Below are 21773 nucleotides of genomic sequence, written 5' to 3' on the forward strand. Positions count from 1 at the left end.
ATGCTTATTAACGCTCAGGTGAATTATTGAAAGGAAACAAAATCATCTTCCCCAAAATACTTCAAAAATGTGAATATCATGTGAAATATCAAAACAAACATTCCTTATTTTCTTCTTTCTGAATGACTACACTAGGACTAAATAGCCACTGGGGGTAAAATAAATATTAGTGAACAAGTTTGTCTTTCAGTATTTCCATGAGGCATCTCAATTATGGACCTTGTTAATGGTCCGTTGCAACCTGCGACGACCTGTGCAAAATCCGGCGTTGCTTTGTCCTTTGCCAGAAAGGCAATTGGCTGAGAATTAGGCAAAAATAGGGACAATTCTGGAGCTGGAGCTCGCAGGATGGCCGTGTCGATTTTGTCTTGGAACAGTTGGCAACTTTAATTCATCCTTCATCCTTCTGGTGTGTGTTTTCCTCACCTGTAGTAGTTGATGTTGAGAATCGTAGAACTCAAGTTCCAAGGCAGAGTTCTTGGTGGCTGTTGGTTGGTAAGCCTTTTTTGAGGGCTTTCCCATGAAAAGATGAGGAAGGGAAGGAAGCTTAGCATTTCGACTTTCTAGTGCGGTTTTTCAGGTATGCAGTGCTTTTAAGCCCTGGTGAGAAGACTAGGCAAACAGATCCAGTATTATTGCAGGCAAAATAATTATTCTTCTCAGTTTACTGTTGGCAATAGCACTTTTCATCCAGTTCTAACCAAGATTGGCAAACCTTTTTATTTAATAGTGTTAAATAACCCCTGTAGCAGCTTATTTATAATAGCAAATATTATTCGGTAAATACAAGGGCAAAGAGATGCTATCTTTATTAATACTAGAAAGCTTGACATACAGAAAAAGTGCAAAATCTTGTGCTTTGTTTCTGGCGTGGAATCAGGTTTAGAAGAAAAGCAGTGGTTCTTTGGCTGGCTGGCCCGTTCCTCTCTGCCCGCTTCTCATCCGCTGCACTGAGGGACAGAACAGGAGCAGCTCCCCAGCAGCAACGCGCCAACAAACCCTTGGGGAAATGTGATCCAATTTGTTACAGCTCATCCTTAAGGATAATGACTTCATCAACAAACTATATTAAAAAAAAAAAATTAACAATCTGTTGTAGAAGCAGCTAATAAATCCTCTTTTCTTTTTTCTCTCCCTTTTTAAATGTCTCCATGTGTTTTATGTATGAAAGTAGAAGGATGAAACTTGTGTGTGCTTGGAATTTGCGTTGTTGGGATTGCTGGCTTTAGCAAGACTGCATAGCTTTGCTTCTTATTTGGAGGTGTTATTAAACTAAAGTTTTATGTACCTTTCTAAATGAAAAGCTGACTTCCCAAATATCAATAGTAGAATTCTTGAAGCTTCCTTACAGATGTAAGTATAATAGGACTGTAAAACCTTTAAGAAAGACATTTTAGGGATTGTATTTCTAAGGTAGGTATTGTTCATTAGTCTGATTAAATTTGGGCTCCTCAGGATTCTGTGCTGGTTGAATGAGCATTAAAGAATGTTTATAGAACGCCATCTGAGACATTGCAACTGAATTTTCTTCTCTTTCCACCATGGGAAGAATCTGCAGGGTTATTTGTTACAACAGGCTTATATTTACGAAGTTTTAGACATTTATGAGAACACAAGGATGTCTGTGGCTTGTACGCAGATTGCAGTGGCGCTTAATTGAAGTAGCAGTTATTCAAGATGGAATTCTAATACCATTTTCCCTCTTTCTTTCCAGAGGGAAGTGTAATATCTCCCATTTCTCTGACATCTTTGCTGCTAGAGAGTTTAAAGCCCGAGTGGATTCATTTTTCTACATACTGGGCTATAATCCAGAGACAAGGTAAGTGAAATGACTTTTAAAGGCAAGCTTTACCACTGCTCTGAGCCTGAAGGACTAGGAAAACTCCTTCAAAACAGGTTTTTAGAACTGTGAAATTTTTTTAACGGGTGCAAACACTAGCAGGAATCCTTAGCTGTCTCATTGGCTAAATGCACACCCCTGAAAATACCTTTAAAAATACATTCACATCTTCTAGTAAGCAATGTTGAAACTTACACACTTTTAAGAAATCAAATTGGAAGTTTTTAAGTGTGGAAATTCATGCTGGCAAGTGTAAAGACTCATGCAGGGTCCCACGTCAACAATTCCTAGTCTATGCTTTGCTGGCATGGAGCAAGTTAGAGGTACGAAAATAACTTTTTTTTTTGGAAATGAATACATATTTGAAGAAGCTATGTTCAGCACGCTCTTTCATTTCACAGTTCTTTCACTCTGCCTGGGAGTTGTCCAACCAGTGTTTATCAGCTGCGTATCAAAGCTGATACTAGACCATACCTTCATTATTTTTCAGGTCCAAACCCTAACTTTTAGATTTTTCACTTCTGTAGTTTTGTGAACACGGAGAATGCCTTACAAATACCAGCCTGAAAGAGTTTGTTGTCTATGGGCGTATTTCCATGAGCACTTGTGTAAAAGATTAATAATGCGTGACAGGGCTCAGCGCGGTCTGTGCCGGCTGAAAGTTGTATTGTTTCTTTCAACGCGGAAAACACAATTAGCTTGTGGGCCTTGATTTCTAGAGATATTGTTGCAAAAAGTATTATTTTAAGAGGGGATTTGATAGGCATATAAGTAATAACTATTTGAATTGTTACATTGTAGATTTACCACTTTTAATGCAGATATGAATCTTTATGCTTCAGGGCGTAGCCAACCACGAAGTGCTTGCAGTTAGGAAGAAACTCCCTGTGTGGGCATATTATTGTGGAATTGCCTATTTATGAGGCTTCCTGTACCTTACTCTGGGTGAACTGCCCATGTGTCTGAGAGAGGGTATGGGACGAGGTAAACTTCCTCGATCCAGTCGGTTTAGGTTCATAGCAGTTGTTCTCGGTGTAAGTCCCTCGGAGGCAATTGTGCTAGTGTATGCTGCTGAGCTCTGGGCATGAAATCCTATCATGTTTTAAAATACAGTATGTTGAAATGGTTTTGTAGCATAATTTGTGGGGTTTTTTTGGAGCAGTCCGACAAGGTGAAGCATTTATGAAGTTTGCCGTGATACACCTCTCTGACATTCAGCCCTGTGCCTGCCCCCTGTATTTAACTTTTCTTCAATGCATTTTAGTTTTGGGGGTGTGGATGCTAAATGAACTATTTGTATTAGTGTTCAAGTTCTGTGTTTAATGGATGATTTCTCTTATAAAATGTCATTTATGTAAGTTGTCAGTGCAGTTCTAAACCCACTTTCTGTGTAGAAGTAGCTGTTAATTCTTCCAGCTATTAGAAAATAACTGAGCCTGAAAAGATCGATGAAATGACAAAGCATAGCACTTAGTGATCAGCTAATTACTCAGGCTAGCCAGCTCTCCAAATGTAGGCTTTTCTTCAGTTGGCTGCAGCCAGGGTTTTTTTAATTCTAGCTCTTCAAGTCCGTATTTTGTCTTGGAATGGGGGGAGGTTTAGAAAAAGGACCAGAGTCTAGGTTGCTTGATTATTTTTGACCTGTGTGTTTGCTATTGCTTTACAATCCATGCTTCTTTGGATACCTAATTCTAGATTTATTTTGCTTTTGGAAGTAAAATTATTGTAGCACACGTTCCAGGATGACCTGTTGGTGATTTGTCTATGAAAACAAAACTTTGTTTTGAACTTTATCTGCTTTTCTAATGCAGTGTTTTGTTTCTCATGGAAAGGATGGGAGATGTTCGTGGTAGCTTGAAGTAATAACATGTTGTAGATGAGGTTCTGAATACTGCAGTGTGATCCCCTCAAGTGACTTGAAGTGTGTGAAAGGATACATTCTTAGACCAAACAAGCTCGAGCTGTGGATTGCATCTACCAAGATATATTTCTGTTTGAGAGATCTTATTTTGTGTTCAGCATAAGCTGCTCGTATACTTTTCCAGGACTCTCGGGTGCAGCTCAGTGTGTTGGGAATCTGACTATTTTTTATGTTTTTTTTGTGTTCTGTTTGCAAAAAAAAAAAAACCCACAAAAATCCCAGACCCCCCAAAACCATCCAAAACACTGATGTGGTGGACGTGTACTAAGAGGCCCTTCTGTTCTTGGAGTGCACAGTACTAAAGGGAAGCGTGTCTTGTCCTTTCTTTTCTATTGGAAATCTTGCTGGCTATAGGTTCAGCTTGGAAAATATCAACCACGATCCTGTTGTTGATCATTCCATAGTATGGAAGTGGTAAACCTGTGTGGTTTGAGATAACTTTTTTTTTCAATGTGTATCAAGTTGTTGGTGTTTTTCCTAGAGTTTGGTAAAAGATTACCTCCTATGTTTCAGTAACTCTCACATCAGTGAGAAAAATCTGATTGTGGAATAAACCCCTAAACTAATCTTAAAGCTAGAGGCTGGGCGTTATCACCTTGAATAGAGCGTTGATCAAGCTCGTAAGCAGACCTGAAATATATTCCTGGCTCTCAAGAGCGTGGAATACATTCGCTAAACTTGTATAGCCAGCTGAGAAAGAAAATTCATTTTATGCTAAGTACTCTAAAATAATTAATTTCATGTCTCTTCAGAGAAGTGACTGCTCTAATGCTGACTAATTCCACTAGGGTGGAATCGCGCTCAAGCTTTTGGGTTCCCCAAATGGCTGGATAAGACGAGTGCTTTACCAAAGAAGAAATGTTAGGTGAATTGTATATGCCCTGGAATTGGTTTAGAAGCATTACAAAGTGTATAGAACAGCAGTCAAACAGCTTTAATGGAAAGGAAAACCAGACCTGAGGTACCACTTCGGAAAATCGGTAACTGCTCCAGCTTGAGTTAAGCTGTTTTTCTTGGCATTTGAGTCAGAAATCGGCTCTGTTTAAAAGAAATATTCAGCCAGGCTTGGGGATGCTTTTGAATGTGCCTGACCTCAGGCAGCTGATTTTCACTAGCTCACGTCTTCCCACTCCTCTACTACACCTCTGGTTCTTACCCCAGCTGTAGGGTAGTGCCAGACGTAGCTGAGTCTGGCCAGAACTTGTCCTGGCCCTTCCTTTTGGTACCCTGCCATCCTGTGCGAACCTACGGAAACAACCCGGAGCCCTCTTGCCCAAGGATGCAGCCATCCCACCTGGCACCATGGGTATTGGCCTGTTGTAGCGTACCGGCATGTGCTAGGCAATCAGTTCTTTGATCTCAGGAGTAAATAAACACACTGTGAAGTTTTGTCTGACACTGATATCTGTAAATATGCATAGATTTAAATGCTCCTGAATTTTTACTTGGAACTAGAAATAATCAGATATTATTCTACAGTTTTCATGGCCACGAATCTAAATTACTTTTCTGCAATGTTGTTTTGCACTGTAGGACAAAATAAGACCAAGCATTCAAGGCACGGGTGAATTTTCTGAATAGATGTTTTGGGAAGACCAGGATCTTGTCTGTGGTTTTATTCCACAACATTTGCTTTTCCTTTGTTTTGAATCTTTCTTCTAGAGTGTTCTCGTTGGGTGGTGGTGTGAGCTAAATGAGTATTGTTGTGTCTCTGAGAGGAGTGTTCCCAAGAGTGAAATAGAAGGTGACTTGCTCTTTTGCTTGTCCTTCATGGCTTCCTATTTTCTGTTGAAAGTATGAAACAGGAGCCTCTTTTTTTTTTTTTTAAATTTTCCTTCCTTTCTATGGAAAGGATAGTGGGTAGAGTACAAGTTTCAGTTCTAGAAATGGATAAGAGTGTATATTCTTACAATAAGCCAGTGTGCCGTTGTGTGTAAATAGGATTTTCAAAGCTTCAGCTTAGTATTCTAGTCTGTAGTCTGGGGAAATTTGGTCAGACAGTTGTGTTATAACAGGTGTGAGCTGATAGAATGCTATGGTGGGTTTGTCTTTTTTCTTTTTTTTTAAAGCACTTTATAAAACTTCATGTTTTTCTGGAAGTTTTGAATACATAGCCTAGTATAGCTTAGTATTTAAAAAAAAAAAAAACAAACAAACAACTTAGGAACTTTTATCATAGTTGTGTTTGGGATTTTTTGTTTTAACGGGCATGAGCCAAGCCCCTTTATTCTGTGTTTTAGGGAACGGCTCCTTCAGGTTATGAATGAGCTTTGGTAGCATCAGGTAGTTTCAGCAGGGCCATGGTACTGAAATGTTCAAGTTACTGAATGTTTGAGTTATTGCAGGAGCCAGACTATGTTGGTGAAGGTTCCTAAAAAGGGGGTGGGAGGTAACATAATCTGGACAACAAGAAAGCTGCAGCCACTTATATTCAAATAAAATTTTCTCACTGGATTATTGTACGAGACAAAATTTCAGATTGTTCCGTGGCCTGGTCGGTTTTGCTTAATCTGTTTCTGTCTCTTTAAAATTCCAAATTTGAGAAACTTTTTATCCTTCTCTAGCCTCGCAGTAAATTCAGGCATCTCAGGTGCTCTAAAATGGAGGCAGGTACGCTAATTAAAGGGTTTTATGCTCTAGGGGGAAGGGGTATTACCTTCGTATAAATGGGTAGCTAGGAATTTTTTGAAAACTGTATTAATTAACAGGAACGCCAAAAATCAAGGATGCTGAAGGAAGTTCAGACAGTGAAGTCTGGCCCCTCTTGGGTTCACCTTGTGTTGGCACGTGCTTGTAAATGACAGTGGCATTGTTGCTGAGAATTCATATTCTTAAAATGCTCAGGTAGAATAAAAGTATTTCTGTGAATCAGCTTGCTGCTTTGTTTCCTGACGTAATTTGTGTATTAAAGTTGAAGCATCTGTGAAAGCCTTTTAATCGATGTGATTTTTTTTTTAAAAGCGAGCAAAGGAAAACAAGCTTTTTAGAAGCCTTTTTTTAAAAAAAATCAGTGCATGTTTCCCTTGGAGAAGACAGAAGGGGTTGCCGGCACGCCGATCCCCGGCGCTGGCGTGGCCGTGGCTGCGCGGCGGCGCGTTGGCTGTGTGGGATCCCCCAGCGAAGGCCCCACGTCCCTGCACAGGGGCTGGGTACCGGATCCACGGCGGCGGCGGGCGGCGGGGCTGGATGGTGATCGTGCCGAGCGAGGAGAGACGAGAGACGCGCGGGCTGAGGGAGGGTCACAGCACATGCTCAGTCCTCCCAGTCCGAGGGCGAAGTTTCTGCGTTCTGCGTGCAGGCTTAGGTCATAGCACAAGCTCAGTGAAAGCTCTCTGAGGTCTCTCAGACTGCATGTGCCTCCATTTTGAGTTGGTAGAGTGGAAAAGGCAGAGTTTTAGCTGTTAAGTAGAGGGTTCAGGAATACATCTAAACCCACAAGAGCCTGTCATAGTCATGGATGATCCATTCAGCCCCTGCAGGTAGGCTGCATCACTCTGGCCTCCCCTAAACAATGATGATTTTTGCTGTTATTTGTGACTTCTGAAATGTTTATGAAATCATTTCATTACTATTGCATGTTCCTCAGAACCTTGTAATCACATCAGCCTTGCCGTGCAGCTGCATGAGGGCGCTGAGCAGGCGATCTGCTGCCTGAGGGGTGCATGGAGCAAAACCTAGAAGCTGTGTGGGCTTATATTATTTTTTATTTTTTTTTCCTTCCCTCGTGGTGCAGTTTTAATTTCAGTTGTGCTGTCTGCATGCCAACCTTCTGGCAGGTCCGTGGGGAGCTGCAGAGGCACTCGGCAGGATGCAGGGCTACCGAAGTGGCTATTAAGAAATGTTTGGGCCTGCGACAGACTGTTTAGATGATGTTACAGGAGGGTTGTGGATCAGCAGGTTGCCCCGAGGATGGGTGGTTCTCCTTTTGATGGAGGGGCAGTGATCCTGCTGGTAATTCCTTAAGTATGAAGAAAAAAAAAAATAGTAGCCAGCGTGGTTCTGCTTATTTCAGTCACAAATAACACGTATGCATCTAAAATGCAACAATATAGTCTTATGCATTGAGAAGCTTGTCACACGGCAGCTGTGTAAGCAGCACCCAGGTCGGTTTTATCGGGCTAGTGAAGAATTTAAATTTTTTAGACTGATCTGAATAAAATAGAGGACTTGGGCTCGACAGGTTTGTGTAATGACAGTATGGTTGGGACTGGCTTTGAGGCCCTTGTGGGACAGCTGTCAGTGGCTTGTGGCCGCTAAATATAAGCGTGTTTGAGAGGACTTGGGTGTGTTGAATGGGAGTAAACTTAATTTTGCAGCGTGTCCTCATTCCCGATGGTGTCTGAACTGGTGCGGAACTGGGCGCTGCTCTGCTGTGGCCCTCTGCTAGCCCACTGGCTTGCAGGCCTGACCTCGGCGCCATGGGGTCTGGTGCTGAGGGGAAGTCCCTCAATCAGGGCAACTTGTTTGCGAGTTACTGGAGTGTATTGGGTTTTGGAGGTGACAGGATGGCTTGTGCTGCTCATGGTGACATCTCTGGAACTTCTTAGCAGGAGGTTGACTTCTAGCCTTGCACACGTAGCCGTTCACCGGTGCAGTCGGCGTTGCTGGGGCTGCCTGCCTTCTCTTGTCAGAAGCTGAGGGGCGAATGATGAACAACAAGTCTGCATAATTTTGTCCATTTTAGTGCCATGTCCGTACCTGTTTGCTGTCAGAGGTGTCTTTCCTTTTTCCATTTCCTTTTATACCTATAGAGCATAAAAATCCAGAACACCTATTTAGTGCGGGTCACTGATTGCTTTTGCCGATGGCTGAAGCAAAGTTGTGCTTGTGATTACAGAGGCAATTCCCTTGAACTTCAGAATGGCTGAATCACCTCAGAATTGAAAGGGTTCTCCCTGTAGGCCTAGGCTTCAGAAACATTCTTATTCCTATTAAAGGAGCTACCTGACTATGTACAGGAATATGGCAGTGCTCTGCAGGAATACAGGGATATGACACCTGTGTCCCTAACGTTTGTTTTAAAATCTTATAAGCAGAAGAGAATGCATGGAGGGATGGGGAGGGCACAAAGCAGTCTGTTTAGTGCTGTTTTTCAGTGGTAGCTTGTGCATGCATTTAAAAAAGATTTGAAAGAAATGCCACTTCTAAACTCAAAATGAAAATTTGGTCAGGTTTAGTTTTAAAAAACTGTAAGGTTAACTTACAGTGGCACAGGTGGAAAAAATGGAAACACCTCCAGGTTGTAACAAAACAAAATCTGACTGTCAAACAAAAGTATGACATTTGGCAAAACAAATACTGCTGGAATAATATGCCAATTAAGGCATTCTTCACTTAATCACTTCCACGTGAGGACTTGTGGATGTGGTGTTGGTTGTGTTGCCTCCCAGACCACCCCTCCTTGCAGGATGCCGCTGGTGTCCATGCTGTGCTCATGTAGAATCAGGTGGTTCCCGCTTCTAGCAAATGTATAGATATTTTTATTCCCTGTGGCAGAATTCTTCTCACAGCAGACCTTCAGCGTTTTTTGAGATCTCAATTTTTCCTTTCCACATGCTTCAACACACGTCTTCCACCTGTATTGCCAGCTGTGGGGTTGGTCAGCCAGTTTATAATGAAAGCAGTTCCTTAGGTTTGTGCATAGGTGTACAAGGCTGTGGCACTTTGGTTTAAAAAAAAAAAACACCACCACAAATAGAAAACCAACCCCTCCCCCTAAAAAACCACCATGGTACCACCCCACCAGAAAAAAGACAGACAGACAGACACACAAAAATGCCTGGTAGCAGTAGAAGGCAGGCTGTCTGCTCTAAGTTGTCTGTGGTACTGGCAAAATATTCAGTGTGCTGAAAAGAGCCTCTCCCCTTGCTCAGCCCGTGGAGTGGGCTCATGCCGTTACTGCTGATGGGGAAGTTTTAAGCTGGCTGGATGCGCAGAAGATTCCCCCCAGTTCAGACTGTCGAGGGGTGGTCGGGGGGGTTGCAGTTCCACTCCCAACAACTGTTTGAAGTTATGAATATATTACGGGAAGTGCTTTTGTTTTGTCCTTTGGATGAAGAAATAGTGGCCAAGTACTTGATAGTCTTACTTCCCTTTGTTATGGCTTCATTTTAGCTTTTTTCAAGACTTAAACCAGTCCTTCCAATTCTTTAGGCTTAAATTGTTTTAGTTGGAGCTTCGTACATCCAAGCGTATGACTGAACTAGGGGTATCTTCAGGCTTATTTTCTTGCTGCTCAGCTTTAACATTTGCTGTTGCTTCTCCATGTATCTGCTCTTCAACAAAGCTGGAGACTTGTGTTGTCAAGCAAGCTAAGAGACTGCGTGGTAGGTCGTTATGTCTAACCTTGACGAAGCTTTATGGAAAAAATTAACTGCTAGGTTGCTGCCTGGTTCCGCTGTCCTGCATATAAACTGTGGTTGTGCTGAGGAAATGGTGCCAATGTGGTATATAGTCTGTTTTAATAGTGAATATTTGCTCTGAGAAGTGCAAACGTACTGCCTCGCCATTTTAGAAACTGTACAAGATAAACATTTAAAGCAACATAATTCCATGTTGAATTCATTTACATATTTATGTATCAGTTTAAATGTTGCTTGCAAATAAGTAACATTCTGGTTCTATTAAGATCACATGTAGATCAGATAAAAAAAACTTCTTACTATGCAAAGGTTTCCACTAATTCTTTTTTTTTGTATTTGTGATCAAAATACTGGCATCTTCCTTATTTGAAAGTAAACAAATATTGGAAAACAAGGATTAGAGAGGCGATCAATGTAATCTTCGAGGAAAATATTACCCACAAAGGTAGTTCCTAGGTGGAGGGAATGCTTGTTTCCTAGCAGTAACTTGTGGGTCAGAAGGGCTGTATTCTGATCGCTTCCATCCTGCCTTTTGAGTAGGGGACAATACTTGCAAGGACTGTGTAGTCTTTTTTTTTTTTCCCTCATATATAAACCTGTTGAAAAATAACATTATCTTGAAAAAGTTTTTCCTGTCTGACTCAAACTTCTGCAAGTACTTCCTTCTCCAAACAGCAGCATGGGTGCAGAACACCGAGTCCTCCGCTTCCTTAAAGTTCTGACTCTGCAAGCAGTCAGCAGGTTTGAGCTTGTACGGGAGATACAAACGTTAGTACATGTTTATTCATTCCTGCTTTAGATTGAGCAATCACTAAAAACGTTCCCGTATAAGTTCATTTGCCTGAACTACGGGTTTGGGGTTTTTTTTTTCCACTCAGAACACAAAATTGGCTTGTGCATTTTTTTTTATTAAAACACACTGTTACAACAGGTTTTAAACAAAACTTAAACTTACTAGAGGCTGGCCATTAGCAAGAATATTTTCTGAGCATTAAGATACTTTTAGAAAGGGGATTTTTAAAATCTGGCTTGGAGGTTTAAGGTACAAGTGCAAGCTGGAGACATGAAATCGGGTAACTTGAAGTAAAACTTTTAATGTAGAAAATAACCATTGGAAAAAGCTAAGAAGCCATTGTTTCATCTGTAAATTGCAATCAATCCCCATATAATGAAAACAAAACAAGTGACCAACTCCCTGTCTTTAAGCGAGAATTGCTGTTTGTTTAGAAGCAGGGGGAGCCAATTCCCTTATTCTTGGGCACCTAACTCACAGGTTGGTGGTGGGGCTTTTTGGTTAGAGGTTAAATGGCCTGAACCTGATTGTCCCTTTTGTATTTTGAACTGTGTCGAAGGTAACGTGCATAAGAATGGTTTTGCTGGGCGAAGTCGGGGATCTATTTGGCTCAGTGTCCTGACTTCCAGCAGCGACCATAAGCAGATGCTGGGAGAAAGTCAGAACAGGAGCAGTGATGTATGACAGAGGCTTGTTGTGTTCCTGGGCAGTCTATTTTGCATGACTGTGGTGAAATCTTATGACTTCTTCAGTGCTGCAGAAGAGCAAATGTATGTAAAGCTGCTCTTTTATAGTTAAGTCTTTGCAGACAGAGCCTGCAGTAGCATTGGATGAGGGAGGAGCGTGGCAAGGGAGGTTCTGAATTTTGTTTTATGGATTCATGGAATAAAACAAAACAGAATGTCCTAGCAAATGAATCTCTTGAATGTAATGCCAGTTCCTTTCAGGCCCTGATAAACTATTTTTTAACCAGCTGAACTTGGAGTGGAATAATTTTGTTCTCTCCAGTTTTGTCACTCTAGAGATGGAACAAAATGATCCTTGCCAGATGTTTTTAGAACTGCTGGTAAAGAGCATTTTTTTCATCTTGGGTATTGGACCATTTGCATAAAAGGATTTTCTTAAAAACATTTTCTTGAGACTTTACTAACTATTTCAGATTTATATTAATTTTGCAGACATCACAAATATCTAGGAATTGCCTTACTGCATCACACTTTCAACTTATGTAACTGATTATCTTGCCAATAATAGTGACTGTTTGGCTACATCACTGTTAAAGTGTATGATTGCGATTTGTAATCTATTCTGCCTATAATATATATATCTAATGTGGTTTTGGATTTATTTAGTAAGCCATCGATTTTCTTACCAGGCTTTGTAAATAAACCCAAATCTCATAAGATTGTTTAGTGCTCTAGCTTGTTATTGCATATTAAAAACAAGAAACCAACCCCCCCAAGCCACTGCCTGTCCTAGCTTTAAGCTGTGTCTTTCCTCTTTTAATTTTTTGTCACATAAAAATAATGACCTCTTCCAGCTGTTTTTGCACACTTCCTTAGCTACCGGCCTGTCCCCACGCCGTGGTGGCTGAATGCCTGGGGATCGCTGCTCTGGTACCTCTTCTGCTCGGCTCCAGAGAGCCCTGTCCCTTCCCGCAGGCTGGATTCCGGGATGGCGAGAGCTTCTTAAGTTGTGCCTAGATGTCTAGTGCATTTGGTGCTTCTAGTTTAATTGGTGAAACTTCTTTTGCACTGTTAACTTTGCTTTAGTGATAGGCATGTGTTGCAGTAGGCAGTGGTTTTTAGCAAGTTGGTTTTGAAAACCCTTGGAGAGCTCTGAAGAGAATCAGAAAGGCCGTTTGAGAGGTCGTCTGTGGCTGAGTGTTTTGGCTGGTATAAAAACCTTTTTCTGTTAAAGTAATCCTCTAATTTAATTACAGATCACCTCAATATACAGAATCAGGAATGATTATGCCAAGAGTGGTTAAACAGGTAGCACAGAATGTTCTCCTATATGTGACATTTGGGTCGTGGTGTTTTGTTTGGCTGTTTGTTTTGGGTTTTTTTCAAACTTAATAGTAGCATTAAGTTATTTTCATGCCTTCTGAGGTACTCCTGGCTAGTAGCAGGTGTTTCAGAAAGCCAGTGGAAGTGCAGTATGTGGTACAGAGCATTGAGTATGTGGTGACCGTAGCAGAACGAAATTAAACCGTGTCTGTTGCTGGGTGAAATGAGCGGATGAGGAACAGTCGGGTCAATGTGGTACTGCAGTGGTACCACCCCCTCACCCCCGTCTCAGGGATGTAAGTCAGGATAAAAAATGTGCAATTACTGCATAGCGTGTTTCTTGCTGAACTGTGGTAGTAAAAAGGAAAACATGAAAGAAGCGGTATTGCAACTTCTGAGATTCCACCTTGTACATGTGATCCTTGACCCCAAAGGTCCACCTGAGGTATGCAGCCTCTGTGGTTTCTTTCAGAAGCCTGGCTTCCTCGCAGAGATCTGCACTCAACGTGCCGGGAAAAGAACTGCCTTGTATTCACGTCAAGGACAGGACAGTGCAGAGAAGCGCTACGCAGAAATCTGCAAATGCCTTTTGCCATTGCCTCCAAACTCTAGAGACTTCTGCTCCGGGTTTCCAGCCCTCAGTCCTGTTCAGTTCCAGCTATACCGTAACAGCGTTGGTGTTGGGAGTCCTGAACCCAAGTTATCCTCCCTCACAGCTGAGCTGCTGTACTTCATTGCAGCTCAAATGTCTTGTGGCAGTTCTTTTTGTTGCCATGTTTCAGTCCCTGATGACATTGCACTGCCGTATTTTCACGGGCAAACGCTGATGGTTGTGCCAGTTTTTGTGTGAATGGTGAGAGTCTGGTGGACAGTATCGACAAGGAGGTAGATGATAGAGAGAGGGTTAAACTTGTTTGTCTGTGGGAAATCGTGCACGAGCTGTTGTTGCCAGCCTTCCTTCCTCTCTTTCCTTCTTTCTAAAGCTGATAAATCACAGCTCCACGCCACCCTGGGCTGTCTCCTTTTCCTTTCCCATCCTCGCCTCTGAACCGTTTTCTCTCCGCGACGCTGCTTTTGGCCTTGAATCTCCAGCCTCCCCTGTTGCTTTAGAATTGAAAGGACAAAGCTTTATTGAACTGAACATCCTCTCTCTCCTCTCGGAACTGTTCGGAACAAGCCGCTCTCGGATTAGAGTGGGCTTGTTTTGCCCTGCTCTGCTACAGAACCTGCTTGCCTTTTTGATATTCAGTCGCAGGCTTCCATCTCCTTTCTGACCAGCCCCTGTTTACTTTGCAGAATACAGCGTTGTCATGGCAACAGGTTACTTTTCAAAGGGAACATCTTGTCATTATATTTAATCCACTGCAGCTGAAGAGGACTGAAATATTAAGTTGTTGTTGCTATGGATACTGCTTTGTTACATCAGTTTCTTTTGTGTCAGATTTCATATACAGTGTTGGGTCCTCTTTTTTCTTTCCCATAGAATAAACACGGAGTGCTGTTCCATTATTATTGTAATTGCTCTCCACCAATATAATTTAGCTTAAAAACCTACGGTGCATTTTCGTTCCCGTAGCAAGAATTTTCTTTCCATTTGCAAACCTGTTCCTGGGGCCGTGGAAACAGTAAAAATTATTTAACAGCTTGTGTGCCCTTGCAGAGTTGTCAGCTTCGTGCCCTTTTAAAGAAGCGTGGTGTGTTGCGATCTGAATGCGCTGCTGCGCAGCAGCTGAATCAGCCTGGCCCTTACCTCATGGGGCAGGGGAGGGAGCGCCTTTGGGGTGGGAATAGAATCGGGGAATGGCAAATGAGTGATGAAAAGGCTCTCAGAAATATTTATCTTGACACTTCGTTTTCATGTGAGGAATCATGGTTGGATTGCCCCAATGCGTTTCCCCAGCTAACTCCACTTTTTTAGGAGCATAAATCCCGTACAGAACTTTGCTTTTACGTTTGCAATTACTTATGGGATGCTCCAGCATCTTATAATCAGTCTTGATTCTTTATTTATCATATTTGGTGTGATGTAACTGAAGAAATTGGGAGTTGGGGAATATTTGGACTGCTGTTTTTTCCCTATCTAAATGGAAAATAACTTAATTTTCTGTTTAAGTACACAAGCTACTTTTATGGCCTTTGGCTGGTATGAAGTATTGTAGCTGGCACAAAGTGCATAGCCATGTTGTAAGTTTAACTTGCACTGATTAGTGGAGATGCGCATGGCTTTAAAATGAATTCTGGGACTAAAGGAAGAGCATCAGCATTTTCTGTTATCAGTTTCCCCTTCATTCCTCACAGGGAAAAAGTCTGACATCTTGTAGCTGAAAAAAATGTATGTACCCTGTTATTTAATTTCTAACTAGTTCAGTCGTTTGTTTGCATAACCTGAAAACAAGAGAACAATGTTGGATCACGTCTTGCAAAAATATGCATTGGAGAAAGACACTTTGACATGTTCTTGTCCTTGCAGGGGACTTCTGGCACACGTTTTAGAGCGGATCCACTTACCAGGGAGGTAGCGTTGTGTAGACATTGAGACATAAGACTGAGTATTCCAAACCCCGTGTTTATTCCTATCTGGTGGGTTCTCCTGTTGGTTGCCTTGGATAAGGGACACTCAGACCCACTCCTGTAGCTTCCCCACTTGTGCACCTGTGAATAACACTTCAGAATGGTCGGCAAGGAGAAGTTTAACTTAATACACCTGTGCAACATACTCTGAAGTTTCTAGGTGAAAATGTTCATACAGATAAGCAAATGATCATGTAAAAAAGCCCTCCAGTAACCTTTTTGGCTTCAAATGGTATTTAATGGTTTGGACTGTCCATTGGTAATTTCACTCAGGGCGAGCAGTTTATGGTTGTGATCTTAATTTTTAAAGTTTAAAGGAAACTGTTTCTCAGCTGTCGCTTGTGATCCCTGTGAACACAGCAGGGTGAATAAGAAATCCTGCAGTGTGGCAGCTTACTTGTAAAATGATGTCGTTATTCCCTGTACCAGCAAATTGCAAGGTGAATTCGAGCTTGCTGTTTCCGGATTAAAGATGGTCGTCTGTTCAGTTTACCCATGCGCTCTTCCTTGCTGGTGTGTTGACACTCACTTCAATGGCTTGCAGTTACTGAAGTGTTAAAAGTCAAAAGTTTGTCTCCTAACAGCTCTGAATTTTGTCATCCCTTTAAATAACAATTTATAGGAGAAGAACAACGTTATTTAGGGATATTGAATTTCCTTGGATTTGGTTGTATTCTTTTAATGATATTTTACAGGAGGTTCGGAGCATCATTTAAGTTTTCAAACGGCAGCTGCCTTCAGTACCACAAATACCAGCATTCAGGTGCAAGAGCCTTTACAGACCGTAGGGATCTGGCTCTTGGCAAGAGCTGGATGTGTGAGATCACAGCAGAGAGGTCCCACGGATTCAACTGCAGTCCTCAAGAAATTAATATTTCCAGTAAATAGTTTTGTTTGTGTGCCTTCTTATTGCTTATATTGTAATATATTTAATAAAGAAAAAAGGGTCACAGGGCACTCTTCAGTGATAAACTTTTATTTACTCTGTTAGTCTGTTCAGAAGTTCAGAAGAAGAATAAATTCTGTCCTGTCAGATGTGTTATTCTGCTTTATATTGGCATACCTTTACTTTCTATTGTTGCCAGGGCAATTCTATGTGAAAACACGAAACATGAGCCCTTCAGAGTGTAATTCTCGCTACACGGAGGACAGTTCATTTGGAACCTGAAGTTTTCTATATAAATATCTTTCTAAAAGAGTGGAAAAATATAAAGGCCCAAGTGTATTATGTAGAAGGGAATCCCTTTTTGGATTAATGGAATTAAATTCACTTCTACAAATGTTAAAGGCATGTTTTCATTGCTTTTTAGATTTTCCATGTTTCTGTGTCATATTATCTGATGTGATTTTTAGCAAATGAATTAACAGTAGCAATAATAACTTTAACTTCTTAAAATGAGAGCTAGATAATCTTGCATGTGAGATCCGAAGTAACTTGAATGGTTTTCCATGAGCTCTGCCTGGAAAAAGAGGAATTAGTTTTGCCAATGCTGGTAATACAAGGCTCTGTTCTTCAAAGATTAGTACCCCAAATATTTTAATTTAAGATATTTTCTCTTTCAAAATGAAAGTGACCACGAAGATGTTTATGAGGGACGTGGTATTTCCTGGGTAGTAATGTGTAGCACAGTGCTTAGCATATTGTCTGCATTGTTTTAGGTTTGCTGTTGAAATAAGCAGTTGAAGGAACACAGTAAAAGTCAGATGCTTGTTGGAAGGTGATTCTTTGCAGAGTAGGCTTTTGAGTTGGCTGGCGAAAGCATGGCGCGGTCAGAGCTGGAGGGGCTTTTAAGGGGTCTTGATTACAAGTCGGTGGTGCTGCTTTGGTGCTGCTGTGGGGACAGATCGTGCTGATCCTCTTCCTGACTTCAGCTGCTTGACCAAAAGTTCCAGACTTGCCCTGTTGGTGTTTGCAGTGTAGCCTGTAATACACCTGCGTATATCCTTAGTTGTTTTCTTAATAATGTATTATTTTTACTTCTCTTCCATTTGCATTGGAAATGCAATGACAAAAAATACAGAATATGATCCTAAACGTCCTTAATTGTAATTCTTTCTTATTACTGTTTTTTTTCTTTACCTATTAGGAGGCTAAACAGTACCCAAGGTGAAATCAGAGTCGGACCCAGCCATCAGGTAAGGGATTTTGTTCGTATTCTAATATCCAGAGGGCATGCTTTTGCCACTTGATCTGTTCAGAGGACACTTATTTAAAATGGTATGCATTCAAATACAGTGAGTCTTTTAGACCCATCATGGGTTCTTTAGAATTCCTTAGCTCAGTTAATGAGATTTTTCTATGTCAAGTGTTGATATGTTAATGATTATTACTAGCAGAAGTGCTATTGGGTTAATTCTAGAATAAGATTGAAGGAATATGAGTAATTACTGGAAATGAGGGGAAAAAATCTCAGCTACTATTGGGCACATTCTGGAGTTAAAAATTAAAGCATTCTCAGCTGGCTTTCACCAAGCAGTGCTTTTAATAAGCTATAAAAAATTAATTTGGTATTTTACACTTACATTCTAAGTAGATCTTTTAATTTACATAGTAAAATTGTCAAGTTGATAGTATGCTGCCTATAACAGTCCTTTTTGTGAATCTATATTTAAACAAAATGGAGTTCTGTTATAAGTGATTAAAAAAAGGACATCAGCTTTCCAAGAACAACATTACAAAATTAGAAGGATGGAGGAACTTCAAACCTGAGCAGGGTGTCTTTCCTGTACCAGAGATACATATATATTTATGTATGTATTCAGTTTTTAACACAGATACAGTGCTTTTAAGCATGTCTGTTAATGTAGCTGTCATCGATGCAGAATTTGCTGTAATCCTGCTCCCCCTTTTATGTTTGTCTCCGAGCGTGCTCTCTCTGGTGTCATGTCTAGGGCTTTGCATTTCCTCATTGACTCATGTTTACACTTAAAGTCTGCACATCTTTTCCTAGTTTTGTATGTTAAATGAGTTTGGGCAACTGTGGTACTTGAGCACAGAAGTCAGGGGCCGGGGGGGGCATTGTCTATTTAGTAATTCAACAGTCATCATAAAATTAGTTGTTTCTAATTGGAGCGGTTTTGGCAGCTCTTAGGGCAGACCTCTTTCTAAATACCCTCTTCGAGTGTTGCCTTGTGCCAGCATCACCAACACACTCTCCTTCTGCCGTTCAAGAGGTTAGCTGGTCCTCACCCTTTTAACTGCATAACTTTGATACAAAGCAGTTTAAATTCTTCTTAACCTGGGAGTCATGGTAGTTCTGGACAATTATTGAAATACCCTTTTGTCCATAGTTTACAGAAGTCATGTTATAATTGTAGTATCTTATTTGTATTTCCCAGGAAGTTTTTTGTGCAGGCTTTCTTTTTATTTTCCGATGCTGTACAGAGGAGAAGTTTTGATTTTAAAGACAGGTAGACCTCAGTTGTGGTGTGTGTTTGACTGTGAGAAGCAGTAAGAACCATAAGCTGTTAAGACCAGTGCCTTAAGTCATTTGGATTGTTAGAATAGAAATTGAGGAAGCGTGCTGAATAGGATCAAACACTGGGAAGCAGAATAAGGTTATGACTCTAGATGTTATGTTCTTCCTGGTGTGTCCTTCTAATTTGAGGGAAGTCCTTCATGAGCATTTAAAATAATCTGTTCTTAAAGAGCATTAACGTACAACTTGCTCCGGTTTGTAAGGCCAGCTCTGTCACTGGGAACGGAGTGCTCTCCTGTACCTCTGCAGTCGACTTTGTACTGTCCAAGTACTGGGGGTTTGCATCCAGGTGATGAATATTCATTCAGACTCTTTTTAAAATCTTATTTAATAACTAGTGAAAGTAAACTAAAATTTGTGGAACCTATGTAACATTCTTAAGGATATTTTGCATTTAGAGGAAAAAAATCCTTGGCAATTAAACCTGTAGTAGTCTTTTCATTAGTCATAATAAGAGTGCTGTAAATGATACTTTCAAAACAACTTTCATCTCAAATTGTCATCTAATATTTTGGCAGGTATTAGTCACTTGTGCTGTAAGCTATAATTACCAGATACATTTATGGATGGGAAAAAAAGTAGGAAGAAGGTCCACTGATGTAGAATAATGTTAGCTTTTGCTTAATATTTTAAACTTCCATTATTCTTTCACTCATTTGCTGAGCATCTGTGTTTCTGACAAATGTCATCGCTAAGAGGATATATCGTCATCCCATTAATTAGCGTAAGGCATAATCTTAAGATATATGAATGGTTGCTTGTAGGCCACGGTAGGAGGTCAGATTGAAGATATTCGTTGCCTTCTGTTCTGTAGCGTGATTCATTCTTTGGAAGGTGTAAAAATAGCCTCCTCTGTACACTGGGCTTTGTTAACTGAGGGAATGGATACAACTTTCCTCCACCTACATTACTGAGAATAAGGTGTATGTAGCAGAATCCAGAAAGAACCCTGAGGTCCTGGTAGTGGTTTCTGATGAATATCTGTTGCCTTCATTTTCCTTAAACTGTGCGTGTTACAGGTGCTGGAGGACTGTTGGGTTTTTTTGATACTTAATGCACAGATGCCTCAAACTACTGCTTGTATCATAACAGCAAGCAGGGCCACGAGTGAAGATCAGCGTTTCGTAGGATTGCAGTTGTTCTCAAATCCACACGCATAGGAGGAGGAGAGTGGGTCTCTGCTAAATGTTCTCCTGTGAAAACTTTTGGCTAACAAATTAATGGCCAGAGGTGTTCCAGAGGAAGTTGCTCTTAGGAGTAACTCTAGTAAATTAAACATGTTCCTAGGGTACGTAAGGATGAACATTAACTTGTGAAAGCACCCCGGTTGCCAGAATGCATAGCTCTTACAGAGACCTCATCTTGGTAAAATGCTTGCTTACCCTTTTCCAGACGAGAAGTTCAATGGCATATCCATTTTCTCAGGGAAGAAGTAAAATATAAAGTACAGATTAAAGAGCAGAACATGAAAGACATCTGAACCTGTGACTTGTAATTACTGGTTATGTATAAATGTTGCCTCTCAAATATGTTTAGCGTTGTAAGTATAGGAGGTAATTATAGGGCTTAAAAGCTGTTTCTGAAGAGGCTCTCAGCTATCTCATCCCATAGCGGTAGATGACTGGAGATGCTAATTGGGTCTCTGGATACAGTGTGGTACTTATTTAGTGGCAGAGTTCATTTCACTGAGCTATCTCACTTTCAGGAAATTTCTTTGTTTCTCTTTAGAGTTTTAATGATTTACCGAGGACTTAATTTTAAACTTAGTGTCAAATGTATAGGGTTTTTGAGTCATGTAAAGTGGTACACATATGATAGCCACGTTCCCGCCATCTTTCACGGTAGTATGTTGGGTGAGTATGTTTTAGCCTGGCAAGCAGGAGTTGTAACAGCATCTTTTTGACAAATGAAAAGCGTCTGTTTGGGGGTACATTGTCCAACAGTGTTTGACTTCTGTACAGCAGAGAACTAAATGTGCAGTACAAAATGGTTTACTGTCAAGCTGTGGTATTTCTGCAGACATGTTTGCACTTGGTCTATATAGAGAAGGGCTTTGCTGGTGGTGGTCTGAGAGGTGGTGTTAACCCTGCACAGTTGTCAGGAAATGACCTGCCCTGCTAGAAGAAGGAATGCTGGACAAAGAGAGTAGGCTGGGGCTTGATGACCCAGTTTCCTCAAACTTCTGAAACTTGGATCAAATACCTTCACCACCTGTTGTCTGAATGTCTTCCATCTATGAGATCATAATATTCTAGAGAATTTAAAAACTCTGTTATAACACTTGTGCATCCTCCTAACATTGTTAACAACTGTAATGTCTGAATGAACTCTTCGTTTCTTTTTTTTTTTCTTCCCAGGCTAAACTTCCTGATCTGCAGCCATTTCCTTCCCCAGATGGTGACACGGTGACACAGCATGAAGAACTCGTGTGGATGCCAGGCGTCAACGACTGTGACTTACTTATGTACCTTAGGGCAGCAAGGTAATTTCCCCCAAGGTATTACCAATGTCTTTGGAATGCTGTAGCGGAAATGTGGACTGCCATGTATGTGCGCTTGGCTACGGTCACTCCTTTCTATTCAGTGTTGGTGTAGCATGGAAGTCAACCAGAGAAGCTGAAATGTTTAGTTCGAGACAAGAATGCTCTGATTTGATGTTGGGCCAACACAGAGTCTTTCCATTGGCTGTGGCTTTTGGATTTAAAAGGCAAAACCAGCAGTATGTGCTGGTGTTGGATGTGTACCATGTAACAAGGGAAGTAACTGCTACCAGTGGCATAGCCGTGACAGCACAGGATT

General features: G+C 41.0%; 1 protein-coding gene across 6 annotated transcripts in view; it reads left to right on the forward strand.

The window, feature by feature from the left end:
- RERE (arginine-glutamic acid dipeptide repeats) overlaps nt 1-21773 on the forward strand; it is a 243149-nt gene that overhangs the window by 126000 nt on the left and 95376 nt on the right. For 5 of the 6 annotated variants that reach the window (XM_063354198.1, XM_063354197.1, XM_063354199.1 and 2 more), the window contains exons 6-8: nt 1715-1819; nt 17584-17632; nt 21333-21457. In XM_063354198.1, coding sequence (XP_063210268.1) covers nt 1715-1819; nt 17584-17632; nt 21333-21457 — 279 coding nt within the window. Of the gene's footprint in view, nt 1-1714; nt 1820-7064; nt 7241-17583; nt 17633-21332; nt 21458-21773 lie in introns of those variants that run through there. The other variant, XM_063354203.1, reaches the window with a different exon arrangement.

Source organism: Chroicocephalus ridibundus, chromosome 16 (genome assembly GCF_963924245.1).
Source record: "Chroicocephalus ridibundus chromosome 16, bChrRid1.1, whole genome shotgun sequence".
Taxonomy (NCBI): domain Eukaryota; kingdom Metazoa; phylum Chordata; class Aves; order Charadriiformes; family Laridae; genus Chroicocephalus; species Chroicocephalus ridibundus.